General features: G+C 37.0%; 1 protein-coding gene across 11 annotated transcripts in view; it reads right to left on the bottom strand.

Annotated features, from left to right (window-relative positions):
- fbrsl1 (fibrosin-like 1) overlaps positions 1-20,470 on the bottom strand; it is a 283,256-nt gene that overhangs the window by 89,960 nt on the left and 172,826 nt on the right. For 10 of the 11 annotated variants that reach the window (XM_059548650.1, XM_059548648.1, XM_059548652.1 and 7 more), the window contains one exon: positions 13,255-13,284. The exons of the other annotated variant lie outside the window; for it this stretch is intronic. In XM_059548650.1, the coding sequence (XP_059404633.1) occupies positions 13,255-13,284 (30 nt within the window). The remainder of the gene's footprint in view (positions 1-13,254; positions 13,285-20,470) is intronic. 11 annotated transcript variants of the gene reach the window in all.

Consider the following 20,470-nt stretch of genomic DNA (forward strand, 5'->3'; position numbering starts at 1 on the left):
GGGCTTTAAACATCAAAATCTTTTAACATTCCCTCATTTCTATCCTTAGCATAAAAAAAGGAGGGCTAAAAATAGAAGAAGTGCACAACAAAAAGAGGCATCTGTGGTAGAGGCATCAAGGCCCGTCACTCTCAAATTATAACACATCTAATAACTCAATCCCTTCTCACAGTTTCAAATTAGTCCATTAAACTGTCAGCAGAAAACAGAAAAGGGGATTGATTCTGAGGAGTAAAGAGACAAAATGATGGCCATTATTCAATGCCCTGTCAGCCATAACAGCACTTATTGATGATGATCTGGCTGAGCTGGTTTAAGGGATATGACAGAATAAATATCAATGTTCAGCAGTAGCCAGGGTTGACAATACTTCTGGGCAAAGTAGATTTTTAATGAGATTTATAAACACACTACATCGACCCTATAGGTGAACTATGCAAGTATTACTAATTTGTTATAAATAATAACTGGAAAATGCAATCCAGCAATGTTTTACTGGTGTTGAATTGCATACACACGTGTGTGTGTGACCCTTGACCACAAAACAAGTCTTAAGTGTAAATTTTTCAATATTTGGCCGAGATACAACTATTTGAAAATCTGGAATCTAAGGGTGCAAAAAAAATCTAAATACTGAGAAAATTGCCTTTAAATTTGCCCAAATGAAGCTCTTAGCAATGCATATTACTAATTAAAAATTAGGTTTTGATATATTTACGTTAGGAAATTTACAAAATATCTTCATGGAACATGATCTTTACTTAATATCATAATGATTTTTGGCATAAAAGAAAAATCGATAATTTTGACCCATACTATGTTTTATTGGCTATTGCTAAAAATATACCCCAGTGACTTAAGACTGGTTTTGTGGTCCAGAGTCACACACACATATATACATGTATATACTGTACGTGTGTGTGTGTCTGTCTGTGTCTTAATTTAGTATTAACTCAAGAGCCACATAACTAAAATTGTAGAGCCACCCTGTTGTTTATAGACTGTAAAATTTAATTCTTACATCTAATTCTTAACAAAGAGGACATTCACACCTAGTGAAAATGCAAACGCTCTCTCTCTCTACACTCCCTCTGTCCAAGCCATGTGTCTATTTTAGTCTCTGATCATTCCTGCCAATAGCTTAGACAGAGTGCCGCATGTATCAGATTAATCACCCTAGTTCCACGCTTCACTTCAGGAAAGGCCTGCAACTAATGAAATCATGCAGGAATTAAGTTGTTGAGAAGCTAAACATCGCTGCTTGGCATTTCATCATAACAAGCCTGAAAAACTCTCCCCAAAAAAACCTCCCCTGCTCCATCCTCCTGCTCTTCTGCAAAACCAAGACAGCAACAGCTTTCATCCAAGACATTCGAAAAGCCCAAGTGAAAAGCCGAGAGAAAAAAAAAAGAAAAAAAGAGTTGGACGCTAGGATTGAGGATTCAAGGCCTGAGGGAAGGAAAGAAGGAGACTGGAGGGAGGTGGACAGGAGTGTGGGTTGGGCTTAACAAGCCAGGATCTCGTAGATTTAAAGGAGCTGCTAAAAATTTATGGAAGCGTGTTTGGACAGAGGCCATAACGAACAGCTTGGCCAGCTGAGCAGCAGTGCAGCGGGACGCCTAATAATCCCTGCGCAATTTTTCACCCCATATTTTATCAATAAAAATGCAGTTAAAAAACCCCACCGTGGACGCAGCTCTGCACCGTCCACCATCTGGAGCTGCCTTTCATTCTCTAATCCTGCCGTCATTAAAACGTTTCTTGGCAGTGTGTGGCTCGTTCCCCGTGTGCAGATGTGGAGTGAAGCTTCAGATGCTCTCCTGATCAAAGAGCTCTCATGTCTACACCAGACGGAGAAAACTTACCGCCTTCTGGCTACCGCAGGCCAAGCTGGAGTTACCGCTTCCATTATTTATTTATTTACAAAGTTATTTATTTATCCCCGCACTCCCACACGAGTACAGGTCAGTGCAGAATGGCGGCCTCCTCTTCTCTGCTTCTGTGGGCCATAACCATGTTCTTTAATTACGTGTTCTGCGATTCAGTCACACCGTTCCAAACCCGGGGCCCCTGGATCCACATTTGGCAGAACTGCACTCATTTATATGTCGCCTTTTGACAGTAAGGCCTCAAACTGCAGTTACACAATCCAAAATAAGTACTCATAACACTGACAGTAAAATGACTAAAACACATGCCAAGAATCAGTTTTACACAATACCAGCAAATTAATCACAAATGTATGTAAATATCATTGTCTTTTTTCTTTTTTACTCCAGTTTTTTTAATGTTTTAAAAAGAGTGCTGTTATTCTCACCAAGGCTGCATTAATTTCACCAAAAATACCAGTAATATTGTGATTTATTATTACGGTTTCTATTTTAAGCAGCCCTTACTTCAGTCTTCAGTGTCACATGATCCTTCAGAAATCATTCTAATATGGTGAACTGATGCTTAAGAAACGGCAAGGTGTCAGTGTGTTTGCTTCTCAAAAAGCAAGTACTATTTAAAACATATTTGTAATACTGTGATGAAAGACATTCACAACTTTTTTTTTTTCCACTTCTGAATTTGCACACTTCTGCCATAAGTCGAAGCATTAACAAAATGTTGTTTGTCAATAGCCTTAACAAATACAGCAAAACAATGAGAGTGTCAAACAAAAGACACACCGAAGCCATCTGTTCAGATTTTTAAGATATTAATGTCAAAGAATGTTTTTGTTTGAATGTTCTTTACTGGAAACCAATTTGAAGCATGCTTCTTTCAACACCCTCAAAACGCATTTTGCACATGTACTGTAGATAGAGGCGAGTGCCAGGCCAATACACTGCCAATGTTTGCTCTTGAAATGGTCTGGCGGTAACTAACTATAGTACTCAAGGTAATGATTAAATTTCTGCGCATTTAAATCAAATGTGTAGTTATTTAGGCAAATTATTTATCTGCTATAACAGCAGTTGACACAAAAAAGACAAAAATAGAATTTACCTGCTATGTGAGAATACAATGTGTGCGATATGAATAGCAGTTTGACCCATTTAGAAAAATAACTAAAAAACAAAATGAGCTTACTAGTGAGAAGAATTTGTAGAGTATGTCTTACATGCTGCTATTCATCAGAGGTTTCTCTAGTGTGTAAAAATGAGCAATAAAAATAAATAAATAATAATATTACTAATAATAATACTGCAACAACAACAAAAAAGACCTATTGCAATGACAGGGTATTTTTATGCCAGTAGGTGCAAGCCAACAGCGCTAGTGCTTCATAGAGTAGCCTAATTTTGTATATAGGGACTTGCATGTTCCTATCCATAGAGCTTTCTCTAGTATGTAAAATGTCTATTTCACACTACTAGAAAAACTAAAATATAAAAAAATACAGTTTACAAAAAAAAAAAAAAGAAGCCTATTGCTATGACAGGGCATTTTTCTGCCAGTAGGTACAAACCGATAGAGCTAGCACTGGATACAACTTAGCCTTATGGGGCATCAGGGTTGAGGGTGGGCATTGATGGAGCTCCCCTAAAGCTACTGAAGAACTGAAGCTACATGACACTCATTTGGCAGCCATCCCTCCGTCCATGGGCTTGCATATTCCGGCTGTCAAGGCCATGTGTTAGCTTTCCTACGATCCTCTGCCAGGCGCCTCCCAATGCCCCTCTACAGCAACACCGCGGGTGCTCTGACTGTAGCAGGTTTGTGTTAATGAAGTCAAATTAATTTAATCAAGGCCCCATCTAACCTATCTGTGCTGCCAGCAGGGAGGTGGGGTTAATGCCAGTCTGCCGCTGATTTCGCTCCAGAACAACCCTGTCAGAACTCATAAGAGTTAGCGCTGAGCATAAGTGCGCTAAAACACGCATGCTAGTTAGCATATGAAAGTAAATTACACGAATGAAGTTGCAGTATGTTAGCGCTCCTCTGAAGTATAATAAAAGCACAGTGAGACATGAGCTGCCCTAAGTTATAAAACAGCCCAGACTATAACTATGCCATTAAAAGCTGTTAAAAAAGGAAAATATAGCGAATGAGCGCTAGTGACTAGCATCGTTAGGACTTGTTCCCTTTACCCCCTGTGCCTCAAAAGCCTCTATAAAGTTTTATGTGGGCCTCCTTTATATAATAATAATGTTTTCCTGTAATCTTTCAAGGCCCGCAACCTTTTCCTCTCAGTGGAACGGATCAAAGCGGGCCCTATTATTTTCACGAGGGACTCAATTGCTGTATCCAAATTATAATTGATAGCAGTCAGGCTTGTGTGTTTTGGTCGTCATCTCTGAACGCTCGCTCTCTGGAGTGTTTCCTCTTTCTGCGTACATCATCAACATACCTGCACATTCTGGGTTTTGAAATTGTAGACACTGGGGACTTAAGAGTGCACTGGAATTCACCATAAATCTATAGATTATGCATAATATAAAAAATAACATATCTATCGTATGTTTTCATCAGAGCATACAAGCACCCCTTGTCAAGACCATAAAGTAACATTTCACAAGCTGCACAGGACTCTACATTTAATTGAAATATCTATGAAACTCTTTGATACTTTCCATAGACTCTTTGATACTTTCCATAGAAAGTACCAAATTATCTCTCAAGGGGTGCATTACAATCAATGACATGGGCTAATAGTCACAGAGAGCCCTTCTGCGAGTTGCCTCTGATTGTCTGTGTCATTTCTTGGAAGAGAAGTGAAACCTCAGCTCATGTAAAACTTCTCCAGACAAGCCCTGGCTGGGACAAATCTTGGTTTTCAAGCTCCAGTTGGAATCACAAAGCACTGGCAACAAGCTGCGAGTAGTTAACGTCCGCCAATGTTTATTGAATAAGAGGCACTTAAGCATCATGTTTATGCACGGTCAGAAATACTTCAGTCTGACACATGTGCACACAAACATATGCACCAAATATTTTCTCAGCAGACAACATCTGCATCCAATATGGACTCAATTTTAGATTTATTGCTGATGTGGAAAAATGTTTATAGGGTTTGGCTTGTTATTCACACACTGTTCCTAGCAAAGGCACTGGGTAGATTGCCACGACAATCCACCTTTAAAAGCACACATTAACATGCTCAGATTGCGGGAAACACCTGACATTGATCCACAGTTTTGTTCAAAAAAGGAAAACAGACACCTAGAATTAGGACAGAAAACCACAGTAACAGAAACCAAGTGTCCCAGAAACCATTGCACTAGCACTGCTTACTATTCTGCCTGATGTTAGAGTTCAGTTTATTTGGTCTGAACATGGCTTTCTGAATTTGAGTATGTACTAGTGAATTGCAGTCTGCTCCGAAAGAAGTCTTAGTCGAGAAGGTTTCAGATGGATATAATTGAATTGGGTTCAGAACTAGCAATCGCACCGTGTATGAAAACACCCTAAACACACTCATCCACAGACAGTTCATAATTGACTCTAACTAATTCTCTTTTCAGACAATACTTTGAACACCCATCCCACTCCAGCAATAATTCACACTGTGATTATGGTTGGCCTCTCTCAACTTCTCCTCAATGCCAGAATAAACAGACAATATAATAAGCACTGTTTCACAGGTGTATGTCAAAGTGAATGTGTCCTTGCCAGTCATCTATGATGTGTATTTGTGGAAACAAAATTTCAACGGTGATGCTTTAATGAGATTGGCGTCAAGCCGTACAGGACATATTACTCTTTCATAGTTGAGTCAAAAACATGAATGCAGTTAAACATTCAGTAATTATTCACTCACTTTCAAACTGTTTTAAACCTGTATGCTGCTACTTTTTCCATGGAACACACAAGGAGAAATTTGAAGACTGTTTGCCTAGCTCTATTACAAAAAATTCTTAGTGACCACAGATTTTAAACTGCAGATATGACAAACACACACACACACCATATAGAAAGCACAAAAGTTGGCTATATGGCTCATGTGTTATATTTTAAGTCTGAAGTCATACAATACCAATATGTAAGGAATAGGCCAAAAAAGTTTATTTCACTTCAGCAAAACAGCAAAAACCAATTATGTATGGCATCACTAACACCATACCTTCTGCAATGCATTTAAAGATGGCATGCTTCGATTGTACACAAACACAAATGAGATTTGTGAGCTTTTGAATGTGAATATTCCACGTCAATAACTTAAATTTTCAGCCTGCTCATGAATAGCTATCATACGGCTTGTAATATAGTGCACTTCACAGGTTTTATGATAATATTAAGAAGTGTTTTTTGGTGCTTTACAGCCCCTGGATATGTCTTGTTTTCATTGTATGAAAAATCTCACTATGCTTTCTTACATGCTATAAAAATCTCCATTTGTATTGGAAGGATGGAAGCGTTTGAAAGGACATGAAGCTTAATGACAGTCATTCAGTTTTTGAGTGAACTGCTCCAAGCCTTAAATGTTTCTATTTTCATGTCAAAGTAATTGCATGCATTGCATATGCAAAAAAAAAAGGCTAAACAAGATCAATGAGAAACACCTTCAAATTCCACATTTAGTAAGATCTCTGCTTCCGTCCTGAAGCTGTGCATAAGCAGTACTGCAAAACAGCAAGGAAAACATGGACCAGATGTAACTCCTTATATTCAAAGGAAATACATTCTCTCAAATCAAAGAAGCAAACATTGGAAACAGTCATAATATAATTAAATACGAAAGAAAACCGCTTCCATGCTTTAGCGGTTCTGAGAGAGCTAACATTATGGTGCCATTAAGAAAAAAAAGAGAAAGAGTGTAAGAAAAACAGAGAGAGAGGGAAAGATGTGAGGTGAAGAAACCTAGAGAAGATAGAGAATGAAAGCCATGCTGGACAGAAGAAAAATGGCATCTCCATATTAAAATGTGTGTCGAATGTGTCAGTTATAATTTCACGCCGCCAGCAGGGAAGAGAATTAAACCCGTCTGTGCCAGTGTGATCTCATTCACCCTCCGTTCCGACTGCATGCTGAATCCCAGGCTGATGGCGGAATATTGCAGGCAAATTGGTTTTAAATGAAAGCTAGCGTCCTAACCGGCGTTCGGCCTCCCTCTCCTCAGCCTTTCCCCAGGTGCACTTAATCTAATTTCATTAAAGAGATGAGGAGCGATGATTGCTTGTGTCGAAACATTAAGCTGCTCCATCTTCACCTCCATAAAAAAACTATTAGAGGCCTGTCAGCAAGCCTGTGGGTGGCCTGTTTATGACTGAATATGAGAAAAGGAGGACAGAAAAGAAAGCTAAGAAGGGTCTTGGAGTAGAAGGTATATTACAGATCATTAGTTCCCTTACATCGTCAAAATGATGCGGAGAAGAGCAAAGGAGGAAACTTGCTAAAAAAAAGGGGGCACATAAGCAATTTGTCAAGGAGAAAGACTGTAGCGAGACAGGCAGAGCTGCAAAGATACTGATAATGTCTACCTATACTCTATATTTATACTGTAGTATTGTTTTTTTTAGGTGCTTATGTATTCCTTCAAATGTGTCAACTTCCAGTTTTCTTTATGGAATTCAGGCCTTTAGAACACAAACAGATACTGGGAGATGTTTTGGTGGTGTATAGGCTATACAGTATCTGTATACTGTCCCAATATTTGTTGTGAAGTTGACACGTTTGAAGGAATATAAAAGCACCTAAAAATATAATACTTAAAAATATAATACTTACAGTATAAATTATAATAGTTTAACTGTTGCTTAGCATGCTAAATGTTAGCAACACAACTCACACATTAGCAAAAAGCATGTTGCAATACATGATACAACTTAATCTAGAACTCTATAAGACAGCAACTCTAAGGTTAAGTTGTATAATGTAAAGTAGGTTAGCTTTTTTTGCTAATGTATAAGTTGTGCTACATACAGTAGTTTTCTAATGTATAAGTTGTGCTACATACAGGAGTTTTCTTTATTTTCATGACTATGAAAATTGTAGATTCAGTGTGAAAGTTGTAGAAAGTGTGAAAAAACTGAAAATATGTCATATTCTAGGTTCTTCAAAGTAGCCACCTTTTGCTTTGATTACTGCTTTGCACACTCTTGGCATTCTCTTGACGAGCTTCAAGAGGTAGTCACCTGAAATGGTCTTCCAACAGTCTTGAAGGAGTTCCCCGAGAGATGCTTAGCACTTGTTGGCCCTTTTGCCTTCTATCTGCGGTCCAGCTCATCCCTAAACCATCTCGATTGGGTTCAGGTCCGGTGACTGTGGAGGCCAGGTCATCTGGCGCAGCACCCCATCACTCTCCTTCTTGCTCAAATAGCCCTTGATGCCTTCAGTGTGACTCTACAATTTTTTATAGTCATGAAAATAAAGAAAACTCTTTGAATGAGAAGGTGTGTCCAAACTTTTGGTCTGGACTGTATGTTAGCATGCTACATTTGAGAGTGTTAAGTAAACAGCAATCCAACTATTGCAAATTGTACTGTAGTATTATTATAGATTAGATCACAGGGCTCATCACTTTAGAAATTACATGCTTAATCTGAAATAAAGCAGCTTGATGTACTGGAAAAATATAACATCCAAAAGCATGCTGGCATGACATTTGAACGTAAGACTGTATGGGTAATTGAGTTAATAAAAACGGGTGTGTAATACTGAATAAAACATGATATTTGACAGGACAAATAGCCTGAATTGAGAGAGGGAGAAGGTCAATAAAGACAGCCATTGCTTGTCAGCTATAAAGCCCTTCAGTTAAAATGGAAAATGTCCGTGTTTACCTGAAGTGGCTGAAATGGCTGGGTGGGTTATGTGACATGCTGTCACAATGATGTATAACAGACAGATATACAAGAGGAATGAAATAACCGAAGTCTCTTTTAGCTGCCCAACAAAAAAGACAGTTTTCAGTGTTCACCTGTCAGGTGAGATAGAATTATACCTGACAGCTCTGTCCCTGAGTCATGCAACTGTGGAAATCTGTGACAATGCAACAACCGGATTGAATGGATCATGTTTTGATTCCAGTGCCGATCCAGATTCATATATGCTTTTTTGACTCACAATCTATGTGTTTTTTTGTTTTGCTTCTTTTAATCATTTGTTTGAACCAGAACCATTTGATTCATAACAAATGCATTGTGTGAAACAATCATTCAAAGGTTTGATTTATTTATTTATTAAAGTCGTTTCTCATGCTCTCCAAGGCTCCATATATTTTATAAAAAATACAGTAAAAAGAATGATATTGTTGAATATTACAATAATGATAATAATAATAATAAGAAGAAGAAGAATAAAACTGTATTCAATTTCAAAATATTTGTCAAATGTAATATATTCCTGTTATCGCATATGGCCATTACTCCAGTGAGAGCAGAATACATGCAAAACTGAATCTGACCAATGGGTGAGAAAAGCATACATTGAGAAAGCTGGGGTAGTTGTTCTCTTTGGCATTTTGTAGCTTTTTTAATGCTCTTATGGACCATGTAAAATGGTACTTATGGGACTGTGTAGAAAGACATCTGGAACATACTGTTGTCCTGCATGTATGTAAAGAGTTTTATTTTGTTTATTTAATGCTTTTCTTATTGCATACTTCTGTTAATTTCAAGAAGCCTGTAAGCGTGGAAACATTCGTTTTGTAATAAATTATTTTTCAACCAGTCCCAGAATGCAAAAACAAAAGAATTAAATGAAAAATGTGAACATGTTCCTTGTCTCCAATTGAGTATGTTTCTAAATGTAAAGTTAGAGTACTCTTCTATCAGATATTTGCATGCCTGTGTGTTGTTACAGACTCCAATCAACCGTCTATCACCCAAGACTATGTATTTTTTCAATGCAGCTGTTGAAACCTGTAGAAATCCACCGAGGTGTAGAGAGAGAGAAAAAAACTGACTGCACAATGGAGTCAGTCAATCTTGTGCACACAACTGGTACTTGGTAGGCTATGTTGCTTACAATGAAAAAGCATGGTGAACACTGGCTGTTAAATTAATTTGCTATTTTACTGGTTTATTTAAAAAGAAGAAGAAAAAAAAACTAAACATAGGAGCTGAATACACCCACACATTGAACATTAACACAAAAATTTATGTTCATTTAAATGTAGAACTTAAAACTTTTGATTAAAATAAAAAATAAATAAACACCGCTTGTGTACTACTGACATTTCCCCCTATGATAGAGTACAACAACATATGTTTAAGTGTAATTGTCATTTACTATTAAAGTGGACATCTCAAGATAACATGGGCGTGGTGTGAACCTTGTTACCATCCTGTTAAAATGACACTAAATATGTGTCAAATACATTAACAAAGATATTCAGGAAACTGCACAGTGTAGTTGTATTAAAATTTATTAAGAACATTAAGATTGTACCAAGTGTGTTTTCTTTGCAGCTTCATAGTTTGCATGTGACGAATCTGCTGGACTGTGAAGTAAAATAGCATGCGAACATCCCTAGTTGATCTATAACACTGGCTCGTTCACAGACTCCAGAGGGTTTAAACACTATAGTAATACTAATACATGCTAGAAGTCTGTTAAAAATCTTGAGAAATACTGATGCACAAAAAATGAATCCAGAGTTGAACCACATCAGATGTGTTCTTTATCAATGTTCAATCTTTCTTTACAGAAACTTTTAAAGGAAATAATTTATGTTGGAAACACACAAAACCAGCTTTCAGACAGTTCAGAAGAGGAAAGAAATGTTCCAAAAAAAGCTGAACAATCAAACCATGCAATACAAAATATAAAATGCATCAACTATCTCCAGCTAGTTCCAAGACTTTTGGTCACAGCTGTGTATGTAATTTCAGGGATGGCTCTCAACCCTCAGGTGGTATAATCTGTCATACACCGCATGAGCTGTTTTCTTTGAACAAGTCGTGATGCCTTTGTTAATAAGTGGACTCGATCTACACATGAAGCAATTTTATTCAAATCAGCCCAACTGATTAGGCTCCTCCAGTGCACCTGCGGGCTGTTTTATAATGTAGTAATGTATAAAAACGCCAAGAGAGAGGATGCTCCCTTTCTTCCTGTAACAGTTCAAAGGAGCTATTGTTTAAGGGAAGACACCTGTTACTACTCAATAGGAGGGAAAGATTCATGCTTTTGATTAGATTTAAATGTATATAATTACAAATAACAGTGTTTATTCTTTTCTTTATGCAAATAAATTATGTTAAGAGTGATTTTTGACGTGGTAAACATGTTATCTTGTTTACGCTCGCTGTTTAAAATGGATAAGGTTATAGAAAAACACCTATGAGGAGTTCACCTGCGCACCTGGACACAAACACCACAACAACCATGGCTCATTTTTCTCAATGGCCTCCAGCTAGCTCTCATCTACAACTATTATCTCCAAAAGAAGAGACAAGAAATCCCAACCTGATGCATTTTTCCGAAGGAACACAAACTCTGAGAGATGCAATTGCTTCCACATGTTCTCACTGATGCACAAAAAATTCTGTTTCTGCATTTAATATGGGCTGAATTGCCGTTTTATATCCATCTAGGACAAGTACTCTTCAGCTCAATTTTAACCAAACCAAAAACTGACTTGAAATCAGTTAGAGACAGCAAGTTCCACTAAAAACAATAGTCTCTTATGCTTAGTAAGGGTGCATTTATATGATGAAAAATACTTAAATATTGTGAAAATCATTGCAATTTTAAAATAAAATGGCCGCTTTCGGTTTAAATAAATATATTTTTTAAATAAATGTTTGAAATGTAATTTGAAACTTGGCTCCAACTGCATGCCACAAAAGCTTATTTGACTTCTACTTTCTTTGCCCTAGATCTGTTGAGATCGGTTTGAACGCCTGGAACATAAACAAACACGCAGAAAACTTGTGACCAACAAAATACATCCACATCATCATCATCTAGAATTTCAAGAACGCAAGCTGACTGAGAGAACGACCCCCAGAGCAACAAGGGCAGCAAAGGGTCCTCAAATAAGTGTGGAATACCCCATTACTCTTTTCTCTGAAGCCTACTAGTGTTAAAAGAATAGCAGCCTCTAAAAGTCCCTCTCGTCATCGTGTCAAATCTAAAGAGTTTTTCTCTTACCATCTGCCTCAATGAGGAGAGAGATAAAAGCCTATTGACTAGCGTGAGCTGCGGTTAATGCAAATTGCTGCTCGCTATCAATGTATTATTTATATAGTGCGCCGGAGACGTTTTCCACTGAACTGGGAGCTTGGCTTACAGGAGATTAGTTATGCTATCACATTCATTTAGCAGGGAGTAATTGCTTAACTGCAGGGGAATTAACACGTGTTACACTTCCACTGTAGCTACATGCTGTTTATATGGGTGACAGACATATTAGGGTTATCAATATTAAAAGATAAACAAGCGCTAAAGGTGCCGGGGAAAAACGTTCCATCGGAAAAGATCTGGCAGCCTACGAACCGCTAACCAAATCTCAAAAGCATTCATGACCAGAGAGAATTTGAATAACAAATGAGACAAAATGGTATAATCTGAGGCCTATCTATCCACGACTATACAGATGTAGCTGTTGTTTATTTTGCAAAGAATATGCAAATCTAACACATTAATAGCCTGTTCATAACATAAACCTGCAAATTCAGAAAAGACCAGTTCTGCCATTTAACATCCACTGTCAAGATAACAAATCAAATAATAAAGCAGAGACAACATTTTAAAACTGTTATACAAATTATATATATTGTACCTGGTAGTTAATTTCTAACTGGTTAAATCAATGATTCTGCAACTAGCCTCGCATTACGTCTGCATAATATGCTAGTTGTTAGAAGGTTAAAAAATACATCTTTTAAAATCAAGACAAGGAAAACATGGGAAATGCTAATAAAATACTACACTAATGCGAATAAAAAAATAAGAATTACAGTTACTTTAGCTGATGAAAGACACATTTTCTTCACATTTAGAAGGCGCTCGCCTCTTTAAGTGAAGTTCACAATAGTACTTCCTGCCTAGAATTAACTAGCACAAACATCAAGTCAAGTTCAAACAACTTCAAAGTACACGCCAATCACAATGACACCTCACAGAAAGCTTAAAACACTTCTGAAATAAGTGTACTTTCTCTCGATAGCACTGCGTTTTCTTTTGTATCCTTGTAATATGCAAATAAACAACAATCACAAGACTGGCAGCCATTTTCTGTCATCTACACACGTACACAAACACGCATGCAGACAGGTGACAGGCTTTCATACTATCAACTCCAGAATCACTCTTACTCACTCCACGGTGGGTTAGGTAAACAGACCCGCACACACAAACACTCACAAAAAGAAGTCTTACCTTGTCATCGATGTCACTCTCGCTGTCACACTGTAAGGAGATAGTGAGAAGAAAAAGATATGAGAGAATTATTCATTCATCCTCCGACCTCATTATCGGTTCAGGTATGATTTTTACGGCTCTTCTTTTATTCCGTACTTTCGTTGACACCTTTCAACAAAAATGGAGGTGATGAAGGGGATAAAGTGATACGTTTGAAAGAGGCTGCCACTGTTCAAAAGTGAGACACCATAAAATCCAACTTTTCCATTGGTTTTCAGGTGAGGGTAGAGGAGCAGCTCAATGAATGATAATAGATGGGGAAATATTCGCATATGGACGAGATGCTGGCAAATTACTTTGGGAAAAAAATATATGAAAGCTACCTGACAACCCGCTGGTCCTCAGACTAGGGATACTCATATTGACCGTTTAACCATTTACCGAAATAAAGAATACTGAGCAATCAATAATATAGCTATTAACACTAATTTATCTTTATTAATCTGTCAGTGAATTTTGGAAGGTCATTTTTAGTCCATCTTGAAAAAACAGACTTTTCAGGACAGGAGATGGACTAAAAAATATCTCCCAAAATTCCTGAAGATAAATCCTTGAAGGAGTAGTACAAGAGGATGTGGTGCTGGTCCAAGAGTCACTTTCAACCTAACTGTCTATAAAGGCCTATAAAAATCATTCTTCATGTATTTCACAACACTGCAGCTTTAAGCATGTTTTGGGATTCTTTACCTAACCTAAGTCCCTGAGAACCTGACACCTTGACTCCAGGTAGGTTGCAGTTCTGGAAAATGGTAGAACTGGAGACTAAAGGGTTCCAGATGGTTTCACACCTAATTTCTAATTCTTGGATATGACAATGTTAATGTATTTAGTCTTGAGAAGATCTGCTATGCTGCTGAATTGGTGCAGCTGTTGGTTATTGCTGTTGTTGTAGATTATTGCTGCTGCTGCTGCATAGCAAGTACAGGAACTTGCTACTGTCAATACATATGTCGATACAGTGCTGTGAGTATTTAAGACATACTGCTGATGCACAAATAGAATGTTTAACAACACATACTGTAGAAAATCTGTACAGGTGGAGCTGGGGAAGATGGAGGGTTTCAGAGGAAGTCTGAAAGCTCACTGCAAACTGCTTTTGTGAATGCCAATTAGCCATTTAAATGTAAAGCTGCAAGCTCTTTGGCTAATATGCAACATGAACCAATCAGCTTGGGTCAAGTAATTTAACGCTGTGAATATCATCACTTTGTATTAAGTACCCATCAGCCTGTGCCATCTAGAGTTTCATGACAGAAGTTGGCATTTATTAAGAGGCTTGGAAGAGGATTTATGAAGGACTTCAACTAATTTACAAGAGACAACGGAGCACAGAAAATGGTCACCAGTACAAACTTTTTAAACATTAAAAAAAAAAAAAAAAATCTAATTAGGATAAACTGTCTCCCTCTCTACATGTTACAAAACTCCCTCAACAACACTTAGCAGGCACTGGGGTACTGTATTCCTCCATAAATTTTTCATGCCAGGCCATTATTGCACTCTCTTGCGCTTCTAGCATTTCATTTGAACGAGTGGTGGAGGACATTTCGGGTCTCTTAGCATAAATGGACTGCAATTATGCATATGCAAATTAGCAATTACAGTCCATTAGCACTTAAAAGACTGGTCACAACCATTCACTTTTGTTTTCTTAATGGGGATCTGAAGTTAGCTTTTTTTCTCCTGAGAATTAAAAATTCCATTCAAACTTCTATGTCTTCACTTAAAATATAACTGTTTGTTTACATTCATTAATGAAAGATATTCACGAGTGTACAGCCTACAGTTGAACAAGTCTCCAAGACTTTTCCACTATCTGGTCAACTACCCATTGCAATCTAATTCAGGGCTGTGGGTGATAGAAGTACGGTTCAATCAGTGTGTTATACTGTTAAGTAGGGCAAACATACAAAACAGATGTCCGCTTGATACCCACGTACTTAAAAGTACAAGAATATCGAAAAGATGAAAGGTATGCACACATTAGCAAAATATAGGTGTAATTTAGTGAGCAAATATTTCCCATGTCTCCATGCAAGAAACAAGTCACTTTCAAATCAAGCAGATTTCTGCTGGTCATCATGACGAATGTTTGTGACCAACTTGAATCCAATGCAAAATCTGTGAGTGAAAATCTGTCATCCTCACAAAAAAACTCATGATAAAATAATAAATATTTTACAATAAGGTTCCATTTGTTAGCATTAGTTGAGTAAACTTCACATGATTTAAAACTACTTATAAAAATCGATAATCTTAGTTAAAATAAAGTCAATACTTAATAATACATTATTAAAATCAAAAGTTGCATTTGATAATATTATTCAGTGGACCTGGATAATGGAAATTAGAATTTTTATTAACTAATGTTAAAGACTAATAAATACCAGATGTATTGCCCATTGTTAATGCAATGCATTAATTAATGAGGCCTTATTGTAAAGTGTTACCAAAAAAAAAAAAAAAAATCAAATCGGTCTCAAATTTATCTAAATAAATAAAAGACGGGGATGATAGAGAAGAGGTAAAGAACATCTCTGTCTTCAAATGTTCATGTCCATTATTATCTCCTTTACATATGTTATAAACAATAAAACCCCCAAGAGAACATACAAATGTTTCTCAGTTTCTACTAATAACGACGAGTCCTGCTCAAACCAGCAAACTCACAAGCAGATTTCTTCTGGCTCAATTAAAGCCTTTGTGTATGCAGAGGCTACGCTTAACCATACAACCTCCTACACAGGGTTTCACCGCACACTTTCCTTTAGCAAGCATGAAAATAAAGATTAGACAAAAACTGCAGCCAGGGACAGGAAGACTCTCAGAGCGGTCTTAAATTCAAAAGCCTGCATTCATTCAGCACAGTTCTACAGCGTGACTTTGTGTGTATTGATGTTTCATGTACATTTGTGTGAGACTATGCTGTGGATTAGAGGGATCCATTCATCGACATTTGCAGCACTGGCTGAACAAATCCTAATTGCTCAGCTCTACTTGTCACAAGTCATCCACTGCAGGTTCAAGGCATTAGCACAATAACAGTGGCGATGTGGATATCAAACAGTTCAAAGCAAACAGATCTGTCAGTGATTCAAACAAGTGGTTACATTTCTATGCTCTAGTAGGTAACAAAAGCTGTGTTTGACTGTATTTAACATAACAGCATTTGTGGCTAACATTCAACCCTGAATGTAATGTCTGCTAGGCTGCAAGATATAAGATTATTTGCATTTGTGCATGTAAGTATGTGGGTGTGAATATGTATGCACTTTGAAAGCACAGGACTTGGACACACCTACATCCTGTGTGGCAAAAACAGGCCCAACTGAACCCAAAAGAGGGCAAGAACAGACAAAGGTAGACTTGAGCAGAGAGCAACAAGAGACAAACAGGAAGACCCGGAGCAAATTCATTCAGAATAGACTGCAAACATAATTCTGAGAAACAAAACAATATCTGGAGTAAGAAAGCCACACAACCTTTGCTGTACCATGGTGCTCTGGATATTTCATTAAATATCCAGTTTTGGATATAACCTTTAATTAAGTTTATATAATTATATAAACACATGCACACGTACGTACAGTATATACAAATGCACAAACATATATGCTAAGAACATTAATAATATATATAAAATAAATACATACATTAAAAAAAATAAATGTATAGAAATTCATACATAAAAAATTATATATATATATATATATATATACACACACACAAACACTAATATTATAGAACACTAATATACGCTACATAAATAAGAGATACTATATAATATCACTATTATTAGTGCACAGTGTATTTGCATGTGTGTAGAATAATATTTTATAATTATTTTATTTTATTTTACACACCCACAGCCAACATATATACTTACTTGATTAACAACATTTATATTTGATATAAAATATATTTCAAATGTACAACAGCTTTGGATATAGGCTATAAATTAAAAATACCGAATAGTATTTTAAAAAAGTACCACCATACAACAATACCATCATATTGAATTACCACAATATTAAATTAAAGTAGCATTGTGTGTGTGGTTCTTTTTTTAAGTACCCTGCAGTACTGTGTTAATGGCATACATGAGTTTTAGCACACCAATATTATATATGAAAGTACCCTTGTTGCAACTAAAGCTAAAGTGCACAAAGGTTAAATCTGTGAATATGACATACCTGTAGAGAGACTGTGAAAACAGTAAATAGAGCAGTGACACAGACAGAAATTAAATACTGCGATAAACACAACAGACAGCGGCAGAGAAGAAAAACATTTGAGATGGACACAGTGAGTGATGCAATAAAATGTTGTGTTATGTTTACATTGGACATTACAGCTTCTCCTGTCATCTCCCCTAAAGATGGTTTTGACATTTAAACAGCTTTCTTCACATTTGGTGAGCGTGCTTTATTTACAGACTCCCTCATGTACGCTGCGGCACGTCCGCATGTGTGTGCGTGTGATTTATTCACAGCAAGTCTCACTCTGGACCCTGTGGCTTCGGTTTTGGCCTGCCGACGGGCTTATATATTTCAGCTGAAATAGGAATGGGAGGAGAGGGGGGGAACTGTCTAATATTTCAGAACATTTTCCTGGCAGCATTTTAATAGACACGCACACCAAGGGGGGAAGACAATAAGCGTTGCGCATCCCGGAGCACATTAAAACCGACTGCCCAAATCAATAACACAGTTGCACCTGTCACATGCTGAGGAGATTGGGAATGAATTGGCCTTGCAGGGGGAGTGAGAAACTAGCCTGATGACAGCCATGCTGGCTCAACATCAGCGTCTGCCTGGGGATGTCTGGATGAATACTGATTCCAGCAGTACAGGACGCCAGAGAGACCAAAAAATATGCAAAACCAGATCTCAGCACCTTCCGTGAATACATTTCGCTCTCAGTGCCATGGCAACAGAACAACAGTGACATCATCGGGGGCTGTCAGCATGTGCAATAATAATGAGGCCTGTCTGCTGCTAATCTGACACAACAATGATCATCTTGTGATCTGTATTATGGAGAAAAGAACATCATGAGCATTGATGTTAACATATAGACACTGGAAAATACTTCAAGTTTATAGTGAAAGCATTCATAAAAATATAAATCATACTAAAATAACAGGTAAAATTCAATAACAGATTCAGTTGAATTGATGCCCAAATGTTTCTAAATGGCTGTAAGGAAAAATAATTACAATCACATTGGAGACATAAACTACATATTAGTTCTAAACTACATTTATATTTATGCATGTATCAGGCACTTTTATCTAAAGCGACTTACAATAGAAACAAGTCAAAAAGTGTCACAAACTAAAACAATGCATTTGACTACAGAAATAAAAATGAATGATGATTAATGAGTCACTAAATCCTTTTTACTTTGTCAGAACGAACCAACTTGCTCAAGGTCGACTGTCAATCATGTAGGTTCAAGTTCAGCGGTTTCTTCATAATATATAATCACTTCCTCCTGGAAGGTCAAACTGAGGTGAATGTCAAAGATCAATTCTAGGCTTTCGGATGTACACTTAGCACAAACAATCCATTGTAGCAGTGAGTGAGTCTGTGAATACAACACTACAGAGTTTAAATAATTCAGTACAAGGCTGTATCTGTTAGTGTTCACTTTAGGCGACTCTCCCTCTCAGTGGCCCAGAGGGAAACTTGAGTCACTACAGATAGTCTCAAGGGACTGAGCGCGGATCGTAGTAGTGTAACTCCAACTAGCTTGACAAACAACAAAAGGATGATGCTCACAGGCATCAATTACATTACTTTGCCAAGATTGATTTTGTCCAAACCACCTTATTAAACAGTTTGCGACCAATACTCTATTACAGACCGGATCTAATAATCAAAAGAATATACAATGTTATTAAAAAATTTGGCAACACTTTACAATAAGGTTTGTTAACATTAACGTAAATGAACACGTTCTACCGGTATACCGGTTAATCTTAATGTTCATTTTTACATTTACTAGAACAAACCAAGTCACATCTTTAAACATTAGTTGCCTGTAAACATATATTGTTCATATTCATAGTTCTTAGTTTATGTAAACTAATGCTGTAATGAATGTTAACAAATGAAACTTTATTATGAAGTGTTACCGAATATTAGAGTGTAACCTAATTAATATTCATGAGCTTTGACTTCACCAGCACATTCAAATCTGTCCTTCCCTCCAAAAATTGTTTGGGTGCCACTCTCCCCACCACTTTTTAATACAAAGCGAAGTCCATGCCGATTTTAAATATCTTACCCTAATCGACGGAAGGGCAAACAATTCCTGGAGCCCCTCTTACACAAAAGCATGTTAGAAAAAAAAATGGCTACTTACAATAGCAAAGGAAAGAAAAATAATCAAACCGTTTTTGTCTAAAAATATATCAACATCCCGACTCAAGGTCAACAAAGAGCTTTCACAGAACTATGCCAGCATAATATTTCAGTCATGTTGCTTGAGCGCCAACCTTCAGAGATGAGAAGACACCAGCACTCCTCGACCCCTGCATAAATGATGGATCAAAACCAGACGCCCACACTTTGATTTGATCAAGGCATCAAATTCGTGAAGCAGTTTGACATGTGACTTTGCCTTTGGGCATTACGGGAAATGACTGGACCAAAGAGAGGATGGATTAAGAACTATTGATCTGATCAGGAGGCAGAAGGTAGAAATAGAGAGAGAGAGAGAGAGAGAGAGATAATGATGAATATAGGACAAGAAGAACTTGAGTTGATGTGGGAGGGATGCAGAGAGAGGAGAGAGACGATACAAAAAAGACTTCAGAATTGGCAGTCTGTTAAAGGGTCACAGACAACAGATTAAAACTTTGTTTATGTAAGGAAAAATAGAAATAATAATAAAATACGCAGGTAATTTTTTACAAATAAGTCTTTTATGCTCAACAAGGCTGCATTTTTGAAAAAATAAATAAAATAAAACATTAATATTGAAATATTATTTACATTTAAAATGACTATTTTACAGCAATTACTTCAGTCTTAAACTTCAATGTTATTACTTCAGTTTAATTATTCCAAACTTTTAACCAGTAATATGTAATTTAATATAATACACTGAAATATATAGTATGTATACATATTACCCACAGCAAGTATAAAACACTTATTAAATTAAT

This window comes from Carassius carassius, chromosome 4, assembly GCF_963082965.1.
Source record: "Carassius carassius chromosome 4, fCarCar2.1, whole genome shotgun sequence".
Lineage (NCBI taxonomy): Eukaryota > Metazoa > Chordata > Actinopteri > Cypriniformes > Cyprinidae > Carassius > Carassius carassius.